Genomic DNA, 15,707 nt, shown 5'->3' with positions numbered 1-15,707 from the left:
TTTGGAATAATCCATCCACCCAGGGAATCCGTCTTTAACACCTCAATGACTCCTGTCATTCAGACAAACTGGCTACACATGTGCTGTAAGTGAATCTGAGATGGTGAGACTGGTGGGGGGCGGGCTTGTGACACAGTTGTCCATCTTAGCGCACTCTCCCAAAGATGAGGCACTTAAAATGAACTGATATACAATTAAAAGTAATTTAGTTTCTGGCAAACAAACATTGTTTCGTTACAATCAAACAAAAAGCTGTTATTTTTATGGCATCATAATTCAGCAATTCATGGTTTGTTAGTGTTTCACAAATAAACTCTTGTTGATGTTTGACATTTCTGATTGTTGACGACCCCACGTTTCTAACTCTGACATTTGAGCGTATACAAAGCTGTATTTACCTGTACTTTTCCTTTAAAGTTCTTCATAATGGCTTTTTCTTAACTTTGCAGTAACTGCCTATGATGTCCTGTTAGTCCTACACAGGAAGTGCTGAGTTATTGGTTCATAATAACCAACAATAACTTGTGAAAAATCTACCACATTGTTACAGGATGTGTTCTTGCATACATGTGATTTATAAAACACCCAATGCCAGCCCTACACAGGCGCTAACTCGACATAGGATACAAATTGAGATCTACAATGACAAGGCAGATAGTTTGTGAATCAGTTATAAGAACAAAATACAATTACTTTTCAGTACCAATCTGCACAAATGTTGAAGTCAGTTCGGAGTGAAATGTGTGCTGACTTGAGGACGTGTCTTGGAATAGCTCTAGGGTTCAATTGATTAATCAAACAAACAGCTCACCGTTTCCAAAGACAGCCATTCGAGTCCTGTGCAGAACTAAAAGTCAAAGTCAGATTATTATAATTGATGACACATATTATCCTTTCTTTACATCCTATTGTAAAGTTTTACATTTCTGTTAAACAACCAAATAGTTTGTTGCCTAAAAGAAATACAATTATAACCATATTTTGTTCCTTTTGTTTAAGTAGCAACGTCCTGGGTGAATATCAAAGGGCTTCCTAGAACATTGGTTACCAACCTGAATTTATTTAGCATATACTCAATAAAATCTTGTTAAAACATTACTGGGAAATGTATAAAAAAAGGTATTTTGGTGTGTAGACATATTCTGATAGGAAAATGTATTAAATTAATGTACATTTTTTAAAGCACTGTATCAGGGGGATCCAAGATTAGGTTAGGAACCACTGTTCTAGAAGAAAGACTTAAGAACCTCAAACACAAACAGCTTTCATGTTGACATCTCACACCTCCAACACATCTCTTTGCAGTATGTGCTGACTGAAACTACAGTCTACATGTGTTTCTTAAACTTTGTCCCAAACTGCCATGAGGTAAAGTTGTGCTACTGTGAAAATGACAACAGACAGCAGATAGGTTAGCGCTACTGTTACAGGCTGTTAAATGAATATAGAGCTTTAATAATGAATGTGTTGAATAAAAGGGGTGACGAAGGGAAGGGAAGATTATTTTCCACTGAATTGGTTTCAGTTTGATAATATCAGACTTAACTGTCATCAGGTGGTCACAATTTAAATATGATAATCTTGCTCAGTTTCTGCTGCTGTAAATAAGGCATTGTTGATTGCCATTACAGATGTATAATGCATAAATCTGTGAATAAAGTACAAATATCTTGATTTTTGCAGAATTAGATGAGTCCACACAATGAGAGACGTGTTCATTTTTAGAATGCCAAACTACAAACAAGAGGGAACTTTAACTTAACAAGAGGTAACGTTCATTCATATCCCTCTCTACCATTACATATCTCTGTCAGTCAACGTCAATATTTTACCTCGAGCCATCAATGCCTTAATTAAGCCCACATGCTAACAACACTCATTCTTACATTACCTTGCCATTTGGGTGCTGAAAGGCTTGTACAGCTTCTTTCTAAATGTGTTTCTTTCTAAACATTTTGTCTTTTACTCGCCAGGATACAGAGTTTCCAGGGTCAGAAGTTTACTCTGAGGCAGCGCTATCAGTTACACAAACTGAATGTTAACACTGTGACCTGTGTCATATAGCCTATTCACCAACGCCAGTTACCTTGGCAGTGTGACATGAAGAACATAAATAAATCAATCAATACAAAGTAACTGTGAGACACAGAAGCTGTCCTCGTTCGTCTCTGTCTAAATTCAATCACACTGTTGGATCGACACCACAGTGGGAACATTTATCTCACAAGTCTAGATCTATCATCTGTCATGGAAATGTAACTTTTGGGAGTGTTTTGTTTATTTGTGCCATCACTAATGCCCTGTCCCGCAGTACAGAAACATTTACCCCTTGAAAGAAAATCTAAATTAATGTTTGAAACAATGCAAACACATTGTGCAGACATCACCCGAATCTGTATCGTCTTCACACTGATCTGATACTGTAATTCGTTTAATTAGAATAAAATTTACTTTTTTTCACCAGTTCTTTTCACTATAGGATTGTCACAATACCAGAATTTTAAACTTTGATGACACTAGTAAAAATCAAACAATTACGACACCTGTTTCAATGCCGTTGCTACAAAATACAAGTCCTGGAACCCCAAAATTTCAAGAAAACTATTACAGTCTAAAATGCACAAAACATTGACAATGTACCAAGACGTTGCCGAAGTATTTGTGCCAACACGGCAGTGTGCAGGAGTGTGTTTGCAGTTTTTTGATGGATTCATCCCTCTCCTAAGCACCTTATGAAATACAGTGTCTTTTGAAATAGATGGAGTACAGTGTAATGTTAATCTGAGATTCTCTTCAAGAAGTTTGATGCTAAAAGTCTGCCTTTCTCTGACGCTTCAAGGGACACAACATAACAGAATGGGACATAACACAGAAATGGGCTGCCAGCACAGTTACTGCTCACGTTAACTCAGCTCATTTGTAGGTACCCTGCTTGTTTTATGGTTAAGCGTTGATTTTTACGGGGGCTTAAATCAAGACCAGTGAAAGTCAGAATTCTCTGTTATACATTCTCTAAGCCAGACAAGGCAAAGATCAATGCAATTAAATAACATCCTACAGGGCTAATTGTATGCAGCTGTTCACTTTAAATCTTCAGTGGTATCGGTACGGTTCTCAGTATTTGCCAGAAAACAAACCCACTTATCAGAAACGTGATGAGAAGAAAAAATGGTATTGGAAAATCTCTGATGATTATGTCTTGCAATCGCTTTTTCTATTTTTTACAGAACTATGCATTTACTCACATAAATACACCCACACGGATCACATGAATAAGTTGGCCCTGCTAGAGAACAGTGCTGATGGTGTCAAAGTCCTTGCTAATCTGAGAGCTGCTGGGCAATGACTTTAGGTACTCCAGGTGCCTCCTGGCATCCTCTTGATTGTGTCTCACATAGTAGATCACGTACGCAATCACCATGGTGAACCACCCGAACATGGTGACAAACATAGCTACATCTGTGGTCTTGTGGTGAAAGTTGCAGAAGTTGATCCCTGAGTCGAGCACCTGGATTACCGGTTTTCCCGCATATTCCTCCTGCACCGCCGTGTGGCAGATCACCTCGTTCACCGTCTCTGGGTCCAGACGCAGCTCCCTCAGGACCTCCTGCAGCGTGCATTCGCAGTGCCACGGGTTGTTCGAGAAGCTGATTTTTGCTCGTAGGCGAGCAAATGCCTCTTTAGGGACACTTTCGATTCGATTGTTTGATAGATCCAGGACAAGGAGGCTGTCAGAAACACCTTGAAAAGCTCCAACGTCCACCGTTTCTATGTCATTGTTGGACAGGTCCAGCTCCTGAAGGTAGTGCAGGTCTTTGAAGGCGTGGTTCGGGATGTGGGTGATGTGGTTGGAGGCCAATAGTAGGACAACTGTATCCCTCGGAAGATCGGATGGGATTTTCTCCAAGTTGCGAGACATACATTGAACCACAGTCATGCCGCTCTTCTCTATACAGTGACATGTGGTGGGACAAGCCTTCACTTGAACACTTTTCATGAATAAAACAAAGGTCAAGCCCCAGAAGAGGGCAAAGCCATGACAGAGGGGGGGCTTCCTGGGCGTATCATGCCTCGCAAAGATCCGCATATTCAGCAGCAACCTCCCTGAAGTCCTGTCAGGCAAAAGAAATCATAGTTTTCCCTGTTCCTTCGCATTAAATGCTGATGTTTGCAGCTTCATTAGCTTTCAAAATTCCCAAATCATCCGTTCATTCAAACGAATATAAAGGGCTTATCTTGAGAGAATCCTTCCTATTTGATTTCAGAGTTTCAGATAATCTTTCGAAAAAGATTTCAAAAGAGGTCATCCGAAATCCGAGCTGCTCACTGAGCATATTCCAGCAGGGGAAACATAATCCCAGGTTTATTTTGAGAACATTGTAAGCCTCAGAGAGTAATGCGCGGTGCAAGTGACACTGGAGTCAGCATGGCATGGTGTGCCCTGAAAGAAAAGAAAAGTGTTATATTTCAACAGAAAACACAATAATGAGAGTTTTAAAGAGCAGCAGGAGATGGAAATGGATGGAAATGGATGGAAACTTTCTCCAGTGACTCCTGCTAAAATAAGTCATTTTCTAAGTGAACAGGCAATTGCCTTTGTCTTATATAATTGAGCTGAGTAAATGCTATTCCCACAATGTTTACAAATGCATAATGTGATTATTGAGAGAAATCCATTTCACTTTCGCAAATCTCATAAACCGACAGTGCAGCCTTCTCTCATTCAATTAGGACCAGGTAATGCTGTTCTGCATTGTTTACTATGAACATTACATGGAATTATCCTCTGATGCTTGTGCACTGTAGTGAATATCAATCATATTTAGCCTGCATTATTCCATACGTGGACAAAGACAGAGAAAAACACAAAACTATGGCAACGATTCATCATCTTTGGCTCCAGCAATGAGGAAAAGCTTCTCTCTGCACAGCTCCCTCACTTTAAGGACTGCTGTATCTCATTCAGCGGCACATGATAAGAATAGCTGCAGGCTCCAAATTTACTCCATCTGTCCTGAAGGAGGATCATCACTTTAGCACTGCACACCCTCTGCTGGGCTCAACTGAACACACAATGAGACCCTCGCTGTGTTTGAGGTCACCCACCCCATGGAGCCCGTGTCTTCATCTCATTTTCACTCCTTTTACTATTTGTCTGGGCTTCATTGCTTAAAACCATGCACAAACACAGGAGTCTTAAATAAGCCTCTCACGTTCACAGTAGCCTTAGCACAGCATGAGGTGTGGACAAGATGTGGCATCTTCACATCTACACACACAAGGGCGTTTCAAACACCCTGCAGTTATGCTATGGCAACACTATCATTCAATTATTACTATTCATTTTGCACTTATTTTATTGTACCCTGTTTGGGATTGAATATAAATACGTTGTAATATTCCTTCTCTATTTTTTAATAAGGTGAGAAATAAGGCTCTTCATTGGCAACATCAACATGGCTTTTTCTTTAGTTTAGTAACAAAATACTTTATTTCAGTAAAAACTAAATTCTTTACCAAAGTATAACACAATAAACCTTTCGTATCCTTAAAAAAATTAAGAAATAAAGATTTAAAAAATAAAGGCTATTTAAACCAAAAAAGGGTTTTTAAAAAACTTGTGGAAAGATATTATGTATCAGGCTAATGATTCACTCATTCCAATTAACAATTTCAAGGCGTCTTGAATACCCTATATTCCGGATATAAATCGCATGGTTCTATTTGTATCAAAAAGAACATATACACATGAGCTTTTGACTTGATTCCAATAATAGTAGCGTATCTGAATGGTAACTTACCAGAAAAGATTTTGCAGGGCATGAATGAAAATCATTAGTTTCTTTTTAAAATTCCTCCTCGTGCCAAGAAAAGATGGTGTTTCCTGCCAAAGCGGGTAAAAGGTTGGTGGTCCTGTAGTTTGCTCTTTTCACATCTGTAATATCCTTAAAAGACGGTGGGATCTCTTAATAAGTCATTTATTTACATAGAAAAGTACAATCAGCTCGTGCAGGAAAGAAGATTAAATAATCAAAAGGTAAAGTTCCAAAGCGGCACGCGGGGAAGTTAACAAATCTCGCTCCAGATGCGGTTCTTTCTATGTCTTCTCATAACACACAACACGTTTGTCACACTTGTTGATGCTGATGTTGGTCGCGTTGGTCTTCTGGCAACGTCTCGAGGAGCCGCACCTGTCCGACTCATCACGCGCCTCTCTCTCTCCGCACCGGGGCGCGCGTGGCGCCAGAAGGAGTCCCGGCTGCGCGTGGAATGGTACTGCTTCTCTGCTGGCAGCTCTCCTCGTCCTCCCGTTCCCCCGCCTGGCTGTCACACGGTCTGACTGCCTGTTTGTCCTCCTCCCTCGGCTGCCCTGTCTGCACCTCCTCTCTCCCCAGAGTCTTCTCCTCTCTAAAACAATTAACCTGACAAATATGAACATTAAGTCTGAAAACTGTTCCTGGGTTCAAAACAATAGATGGCAGCTGCTTTGGCAATGACTGTTTAGTTGTAAATCAGGTGAACAAGTCTTTAAGATGTTCAGAAAAATGTTCTTTTCATTTCCTTTTTTTTTTAACAGCATGTTAATCTATTCCTAAACATGGCAATGAAAAGTCTTGTTAAAAAGTGAAAATCAATTCTAATGTAAAACAGCCCACCTCATGGCCTTGCCCATGTCAGACTGAACAGTGATGTATTGATTACTTTAATCACCCCAAGTGCTGAATCCAACAGACGATCAAAGAGCCAACATGTTAGGGATTTATCCGCACAGCAGTGGATCAAGATGTCAGCTTACTTCTGCACTGTATTCTGCTGCTAATTGCCCTAATCAAACTGTGAAGGCTGATTCCACAGACACATGCCGAATGCAAGGAAGACTAAATGTTTTGGGATTGTTTCTCACTTAACGCTTTGTGACTTTCAGTGACTGTGAGAGCGAGCACAATACAAGATTGCGTCATTAAAAGCTAATGCATACACGGTTTATAACAAAGTGATTGTGGCTGTTTTTCATTGAAGAATATACCTGAAATTGTACCCACAGAAAAGTGTTTTTCCTCACAATTATGCATTTGCTCATTATAGACAATTCAGACTCAGATAATTTCATAGGGATTTATTCTACAACTAAGTATCATACATTTCCTTGATTTAGTACTATAAAAATAGAACTGTCAACACACCACATGAGTATAATTTGCAACAGTTCAGTAAACGAGGTCACATCCCAAGTGACCTTGTCAGATTGACTGAACATGAACGCACTTTGTGGAAGAACTTTGTCGTTTTAATTTCATTGGAAGAACTTAACGATCAAAAGCTAATCTAAACTGTCGAGGCAAGTTACATTGTTATGAAATGTTTTTGTTCGGGAAAGCGCTCTGACTCATTTCCTCATAACTCTTGTTTAAGTGTAACACCAGTTATAAGAAACAGAGTCAAGTCAATCTTCCAGATAACCTTGAACAGAGCACAAAAAATATATATCTGAAAAAGTATGGGCTTACAGAAAGTCTAAGCGATAGCTTCAATTCCATTTACTCCCTCCCCCTTGTGATTCATATGTAGGTCAGCTGGTCCCAATGTTCCAGGTGTCATTTGAGCTACGGAGGAGTGCGACTTGTTCATGGGGCCAGTCCTGCCACAGACTCCAACGCACAGTGAGCCAGCTGGTGTGATTAATTGGGTTATATGTGGCACTTCACTGGAGCTTAATGTTGGTTAGTACACAATCATGGATTTGAGTGTGGGGTTACCATGGGGCTGTTAGTCGTATGATCAATTTACCGGGACATTCTATCAGTCTCATGAAGATGCATTTAATTACATTGTATTTGTAATTAGCTGTGAAATTGTGTCATAATGAGCTCACTGTCAGTCACAGCAAAACGGGAGTCATGGGAATTAACAATAGACTACTTTAATTGCACAGCAAACTGCTTGTGTGAGAAAGCCCCGGAGAATTATCAAACAACTCTGCAGTTTCCCCCAGTTTAATGTTGAGTTTTAGCATCGAGCATTTAGCAAATTGTTTTTTTAGGGGGGTTTCCACATCTTTACTGATTTGTTTAAGTATCACAGGAAGCATAAAGCTGTTTGCAGCAAAAAGAAGCTCTTATACCCAGGGGCTGGTACAGATTCTTTTGATTGGGGTGACCCAGCTGAGGCACTGACTTAGCTGCAAGAGTAACTTCTGAACACACAATCATCTAAATAAAATAGAAACATTTTGCATCTATTTGTCTCTTCAGTATATATAATAGAATTGTTAACATAAGAACATTCATACAGTTATTATGTACTATGTAAATTGAGATTTTACAGACAGGTTAAAAACAGAAGAACGTGCTACTTTGAAATACAACTACTAGTAACCTGTTGCAACACAGCAAGTTAGTTTGAGCTTTTGTCTGTATAACTCACTGCACCAACCGCCTGCCTGTCCACCATGGGGTCCAGGGCCTTCAGCCGCTCTGCCCCTCACCTCTGGAACCACCTCCCACCACAAATCCGTAATATAGACTCTCTCCATTTTTTTCATCACATCTCAAAACATATCTTTTTAAACTGGCATATTCAGTCTGATCATTCTCCATCTGGTCTCAAATCCACCACCTCCTGTACATTTGTGTTTTTAATGTTAATTTTATCGATTTTACTTTGTTGTTTTTAATCTCTGCTTTGTTAGGTGACCTTGAGAGTTTTGAAAGGCGCCTTTAAATAAATGTATTATTATTATTATTATTATTATTATCATAAAACATGGAAGTAGTCTCAGTGATGTCACCCATTGGTTTCTGAAGCCGAACAATGGTGGTGGCCATATTGGAAAAGCTGACTACCTAATTCTCAGTTAACCTAGCAACAGGCAAAGGGTAGGAGCTGAGGCGGGCCTTAATCCTCGTGGCAAACAGCTACGATGTGTGCACCTGTAAGTCAACCTGGCCATGCCTGTAATTGTGCAATATTGTGCAAAATTTCACATAAAAAAACAAATGGGTTATAAAAATAAAATAAATCACCCAGCATACAGTATGTATCACTAAATAAATTAGCTATTGATACCAAATTCATCTTGTTATCCAGGCTGTAACCACGTTTATTTCTGCTGTCAAAATGGGCATTGTAATATGGGACCTAACAGGGATTCCTCAGATTTTGCCTCCAGCCTCAAGTGGACACTGGAGGAACTGCAGTTTTTTGCACTTCCTAATCACTTAATTTTTCACCACCAGAGGGTTGGCTTTTGTTTTTTTTTCTTTTTGCCAGACTTTGTTGTTTTTCTTTTTTTTTATTTGCACTCTGTGGACTTTGGACACACGAAGTGTCCCCTTTTTGTGTGCACTAATAAACATCCTTGACTGCATTATGATCTTCACCCCTTGTGATTTACCAACCTTGACAATCATAGGGTACATCAGAAAATATCATCATCATATTGTGAAAAAATTAAGCGTTGAATCCCAATGTTCTCCTTGCCTTTGCCATAGTGCAGACGTACTGGCCCTAAATAATTTGTCGCTTGGTCATAGATGGGTACTTCTAGAAAAGAAAAATCTTTAAGAAAGACTAGCTAAGATTTGATGGATATGGTTGTTTTTTTTTTATCCTTTTTTATCAACTTCCCTTTGAAGCTAAAAAAGTGTACACAGTAACTCCAAGGTCACTGCACTACAGTCTATTTCTGCTTTCACTATCATAAACCCTTATTGTTCTGTGATAAATAAGCAGACAAGAGAGTCAGGTTTCAACAGCTCCATGATTCACTGCCTTCACCCAGGAAATTCTATTAGCTCAAGCAGGTGAAAAAAAAATGTGTCAGTAGACGGTAAAAACACACCAATCTCATATCAAGGTCTCAGATGTTATCTTGGAAGGACTAAAGAATCAGTTCTGTGCAAATGACGCCAAGACGTAAACAAACTTGCAGAGAAGAGACAGATAATTGAAAATATGTAGATCCAAATTAAGATATAGGATCTGAAGTTGATATCAGCCCTTTACCATATTTTTGTGTTTTTTCTATTTATCTTAAAGTTTCCAGACCACATGCAGGACACATAAATGAAGCGACCAGCTGCTGATAAAGAGGAGTCAGTCTGTGGCAGTATCAAGTGAGTGATCTGCTGATAGCTGAGGGAAGGTCTATCCTGGTCACTTTCTTCTTGGCATGCTATAGTGGAAGTCATGTTGTTGGAGGGAGAAAGCAAGAGACTATGCTTATTTTACCTATCTGCTCCTTGCAGCTGAGGTACTCCCTGAATGTCATGCTGTGTGAAAAATGAATTTCCCTGTTGGATAATGAATTTTCCCAAGATTCATGTGATGTCTCACTGACATTTTATGCAAAGGAAATTCATTTTCACCACTCAGGTAGTCTGACATCGGAGCAACATTGAGACTTAAAACACCAATGTATTATTATTTTAACTACAGGCATAATTGCTGTAACTGTGGGGAGTCAAAGAGGATAAAACATACCATAAAAATAGACTGCACACATGTTTGTCCCCACTTCTGAATTTTTATTTGAAAACACTGTTTCCATACAAAATCTCAGCTTTTGTGTATTTTAGCAACATCTAATAAACGAATCAATGTAAACAGGTTCTGAATGTCCATTTGAAATTAGTAGCACACTAAATACAACTAGTAACACTGGAGGACGAGGCAATCGCTTGAGTAACTCATGTAGGCAGTGGTGGTACAATAAAAGCAAACGAGCTGGCTGACTCTCAAGCGGCTGAGTAATACTTTTTTAAATGTGAGTAATGATTTCTACTGATTTAGCTATCAAGACTAATATTTAAAGAAACAAAAGGGGACTAGAAACTTCAAATTACCTTTAAAATGATAGGTCCAGTTACAGGACGTTACTGTAGGTAGTTCTGGTGCAGCTGTTGAGGGTTTTAGGTGACAGGGGTAACGCTTAGAAATGAAAGGGTAAGGGCGGCGACAGCCGGGTTCCTTTGACCAGTTTGTCATTTCAGTTCAGCCATAGCGGTCTACTGTATGTAGATTACAAAGGTTGGATCCTTTACAGCTCTTCTGAAGTCTCTGTTTTTGCCTGTCCACACAAAAGTGCAACCAAAGAGTTTTCATCGTAAAACAAAGTCTTTACTCATTCTCTATTAAAGTGGTTTAGAGGGAAGGCAAGGTAACTGTAACCAAAGTTCTCGGTTGTAAACTGAAAACGTTTTAGTCTGGATGAATGTGAAATAAACACAAGGTACTTGTGGACTTATAGATGAATCCATAGGTGATGCTGTGAAACCACTTCAGCAGCTGCCTAGCCCAAAAACAACACCCACAGACTGTGGCAAGATAAACTGGGAGTCATCATGCTGGGAGGCAGAGAGAGCAGAGCCAAACTGGCTGAATCTATCATTTGGTTAATCCAAATAAAGGACAACTCCAGCTGCTATAAATATGCTAAACTGGAAATAGGCCCAAAGCTGTTTAAGTTGAATAGAAAAGTGTGACTCGGGGACAATACAAATGGCTGGAGGACGGAGCTCAAGATATATCTGCTGAGCTTGATTATTCTCTCACAATGGAACACACACAAATTCACTCCTTTGATTAGATAAAGGGTCATAACAGGGCTTGCTGCTGGTTTCATTCTGCCAAAAACACACCCTTACTAAGAGAGAAAAGGAAGGACTGTGGCAGTCGGATAAAAGACAGCCAAGGTCAGGAATTTGGAGCACAGCTGTGACGGCGGCTGCAAAAATATCACGCATTTACTGCCAGAGGGATGCAGCATCGTTTTTTTTCTACCCGTCAGCTACTTGTGCTCACCTTCCTCAATCAATTTAACCCGCTAGGCAGAGAAACTTGCTATCCATCTCGATGAACACCAGCACTTGGTTTACCCTTGTATCGATTTATCCTCATGAATGTAGCCACAGTAGAGTTTCCGCTTTGTCAGGATTTTTTTCTTTCTTTTGTTGAGAAAAGCAACATGTTTTGTCCTAGCTGCCTTTTGATTCTGTGAGGTTGGATGTTTGTATCCCGTGAATAAGATGGCCCTATTCCACTATTTGTTCCATGATTAGTACTTTGCTGATGTGCTTCTAATGATCATCATCAATTTATATTCAAGTGTGGGTAAATTATGACTTGTGCCTGGCTGTAATTCCTTGGACAGCTAATAACAGCTCCGGCTGCAAAACACATTCATCCAACACTGCCAAAAAAGCAGGGGAAAAGGCCTGATGATGTATGACCAGTTGTTTCGGACTCTCAAAATAAAGTACTGATGTGTGTTTTGGTGTGTGTTTTTGCTTGCATGGTACAAAGTACTCAGGAGGCCAAAACCACAGGTCCTGTTGTCTCCAGGAGGCCTTTCACCTCATCGTCCCATCCACCTGTCCACTAATGAATCTCCAAATGCTCCAGAGGAGACAGATTACCCATGTCTGCTGCCCCTGCAGAGTTCAAGCCTCTGTCGCCTACTTACTTATCCATGTGTATCACTGACAAAGTGAATTCATCTCTGTTGAAGGGGGGGGGTTCAAAAAACTGGTGAGTAGAGTCTTTTGTTTGAAACGATCCATCACAATTAAATAGCTACAGAAGCAGCGAGCGAGCAGTGGCAGCTCATAGTGTCTACACAAGGAGAGGTGGGGTGTATCTGTCTGATCAGCTGATGTAATACATCCAGAGCCGTTTGTGTGTGACAGGAAGACTGCTAATAAAACACAGATTGGGTTGATGCATGGCGTGAGGTAAATCGGAAGAGCATGATTAATCAGACAGTGTGCTGTGTTATTTGTCAATATGATGTGAATAATGCTGAACCAATGTGTACCAATAGAAATTACCCAATCAAGCACCTTATTCAAAGCTTACATATTACTGTAGAACTGTCTTACACTGCAGCATGTGAGCAAACTAAATGAGCATTAGTATTAATGCAGATGTAAGCTGCCGTTCAATACCATGTTTTACATTGACATCTATTCACTGAATTTGGACGCTGGTGATAATCAATAGTGTGGGTTAATCAGCTGGTATGTTTGAGAGTTTATAGGTCAAGGGTGAACAGGAAGTCAGATGGCATAGGTGGTGAGAACATACACTTCTTACAGTAAACGAACCTATATATAATCTCTGCAACACTCTTTCATCACCTTTCCATACACCTATGCAAGTGATTAAAAGTTGAATTAGGACATTGGAGCATTAGATAGTCACTACAGGGGGAAAAATGTTGTATCAAAATACAAATATATATATATATATACATATATATATATATATATATATATGCTGTATGTGGTACCTGATAGCCTAGTGGTTATGTTGCACGCCCCATGTACAGAAACTGCAGCCCCCCCAGCAGTTTTGGGTCTGAATCCGACCTTTGCTGAAAGTAGTCCCCAACCTTCTCCTCACAATGTTCCCTGTCCCATCCAAAAAAAGGCACAAAAGTAAACTTGTAAAAATAATTTGCAGCTGAAAAAAAAACAAAAAACTTCTCTAAATACAGTTAATAAAGTTTTCCCAGCTGGCCTTTGCCTTGATATAAAAAATAAAGCAATTCATTTGTATGAGTGCAATAAAGTTGATCCAAATTGATAAAATGTTAAAGTAATATTTTGCAGGATTCAGGCCACAGGCTAAAATAAGATAAATGCAGTATTCAGGCAGTCCAATATTTTTCCAGAAGAGCTGCTCAGCACTCTGCTAATGGACTGTGTACCTTTAGAATCATTTCCTGCACCTATATGGACATCTTCCTTGTGGCAAAGACCATTTTGACAACAATTTCATGGCTGAAAAAATCCCAATTTTAAGGTATGGCTAATGATATTTTCGAAGAGACCAAAACTGATAACTAAATTAATCCTGCAGACAGGTGTTTTTGATATGGCTCCAGCATCATATAGCTTGTGTTTCTGTGCTACTAAACTTCCTTTATTAATTTTAAATTATATACTTTAGTTATTGCATTTATGCAGAATCATGCAAAGGCTGCCATTGTTTAATCTCCTCAGAGTGTCTCAGCAGAGGGAAGCTAAAGAAGAGTTTCATTTGAAGACTCAAGTTCTTTCTATTAAAGGAAAACATAATATCTGTCTGTCAAATGTGCGTCTGCAAACGTTATGTAGACTAATAACACTTTCAACAAACTCAGCCAATTAGAAGGACTCCCGTTGCACTGGTGATCTGACAGATATTTCTGTTTGTTACATAAAGTAAGAAGTTATTTTTGGACATTGAAAACACTTTTTTTTTGTTGTAAGACAGTGTCCCCAAAGATAGACCGGAAGCACAACAAGGCCGAGTAACAGAAGCTTAAACTGACGTAGGCACCGAGATGCCCAGACAGTCGTCGAAATTAGAGCATCGTTTGTGTGGGCTGAAAGAGTTGCCAATCAAAATGACTCCCACGTAGATGTCCAGTCTCTCTGAACACTAAATAGCAGCTTTAGGATTGAGAATCATTTTGTTAGATAAAACTTAACAATCAAACTGAGCCATGAGGATGAGCACCATCTTAAATGTTTAAGGAATACAGGTTCAACTCCCCTTGAAGCACTGATTAACCCTAATATGATTACTGTCACAATGTGTAAAAAGAAAAAAAGAAGGATGTGGACTCAGTTGCCAATCCAACAAAATGATAATTTATTTAGTAAAAGAGGCTGTGCGCCTCCAGATCAAAACGAACGAGGATGAAAAAAAAATTGTTAAATTGTTTTCAGGCAATGTGAAGTTTTGTACTGAGCCATCGAGCATATCACATCTGAGTTGGAGTGCCACTAACATGAGGCGGGCTAATGACGCCACTTTTACACTGAATGAATCAGAAGAAGTAGAAACAAATATCTGCATACTGAACAGTAGGTCCTAACAGGATACAACACGACTAGATGGGACTGTCTACTGTCCGATTGTGTAGGCACTTTGCAATTCAGGAGCACCCACAGACTAAATACAGGGGGTAATTAAACACAGGTGTGAGAGAGAGGACACAGGTGAAACTAATTGGGGCAATCAGAGTGGAGAGTAAAACAGACAAAGGGAGGAAGGAACACTAGACATGACACACACTGGCAAAAACTACAAAATAAAACCGGAAACACTGCAGACTACACTTGGAAATAAGGCACAAAACAGGGAAGAATTAGATTAAATTAAAATAATGAAGGAAATGTAAACACTGCAATAAACTAAATACAAACTAAACAAGAACAAATCATGACAGATTTCTGCATTAAAATGTGAGCTCTTTACATGCAGGACCAGACTTTGACTTGATAGTGCTGATGAAGTCCAAGTGCTTGTGTCAAATGTCAATCTGGGTTTAGTTCTCCCGACTCCCTGGAAAGTACTGGAAATGATCTGACCTCAATTTAACTTAGAATCAAGTTGTTTCTTTTTCCTCTTTGGGACAGACCTGACAATCTTTTTGCGTCTCAGCTGAAAAAAAAGACAGAGAGAAGCCTCTGTGTAACTTAATATTTACAGTTAAGACTCACAATAAACGGATCAACAGGCGCTCCTCTGGGAGGGGGGGGGGGTATTATAAACCAAGGAGGGCAGCGTTTACATTGCAGAAATATGAGGAAGGACACATTTAGTTAACATGGTTCATTTGGTCAGCAGTAAGGCCAACATGAATAAAAGGAGCTGCCTGTATTATAGAAGTGTGCACCTTGACCTCTGTGGAGTGAACACAGGAAACGCATTATAAT

At 39.5% G+C, this 15,707-nt stretch overlaps 1 protein-coding gene across 1 annotated transcript; it reads right to left on the bottom strand.

Annotated features, from left to right (window-relative positions):
• Positions 1-1,779: 1,779 nt before the first annotated feature.
• Positions 1,780-4,441, bottom strand: LOC132986532 (leucine-rich repeat-containing protein 3-like). Its single transcript, XM_061052987.1, has one exon. The coding sequence runs from the start codon at positions 4,085-4,087 to the stop codon at positions 3,287-3,289; it is 801 nt and encodes a 266-aa protein (XP_060908970.1). The 5' UTR covers positions 4,088-4,441; the 3' UTR covers positions 1,780-3,286.
• Between the last annotated feature and the right edge of the window lie 11,266 nt (positions 4,442-15,707).

Source organism: Labrus mixtus, chromosome 13, assembly GCF_963584025.1.
Source record: "Labrus mixtus chromosome 13, fLabMix1.1, whole genome shotgun sequence".
Classification (NCBI taxonomy): Eukaryota; Metazoa; Chordata; class Actinopteri; order Labriformes; family Labridae; genus Labrus; species Labrus mixtus.
Note: the sequence above shows the minus strand (reverse complement) of the source record. Positions and strands in the feature narration are given on the sequence as shown.

Coding starts and splice junctions, on each gene's coding strand:
- LOC132986532 (XM_061052987.1), bottom strand. CDS start 4,087: ATGCGGATCTTTGCGAGGCATGATACGCCCAGGAAGCCCCCCCTCTGT.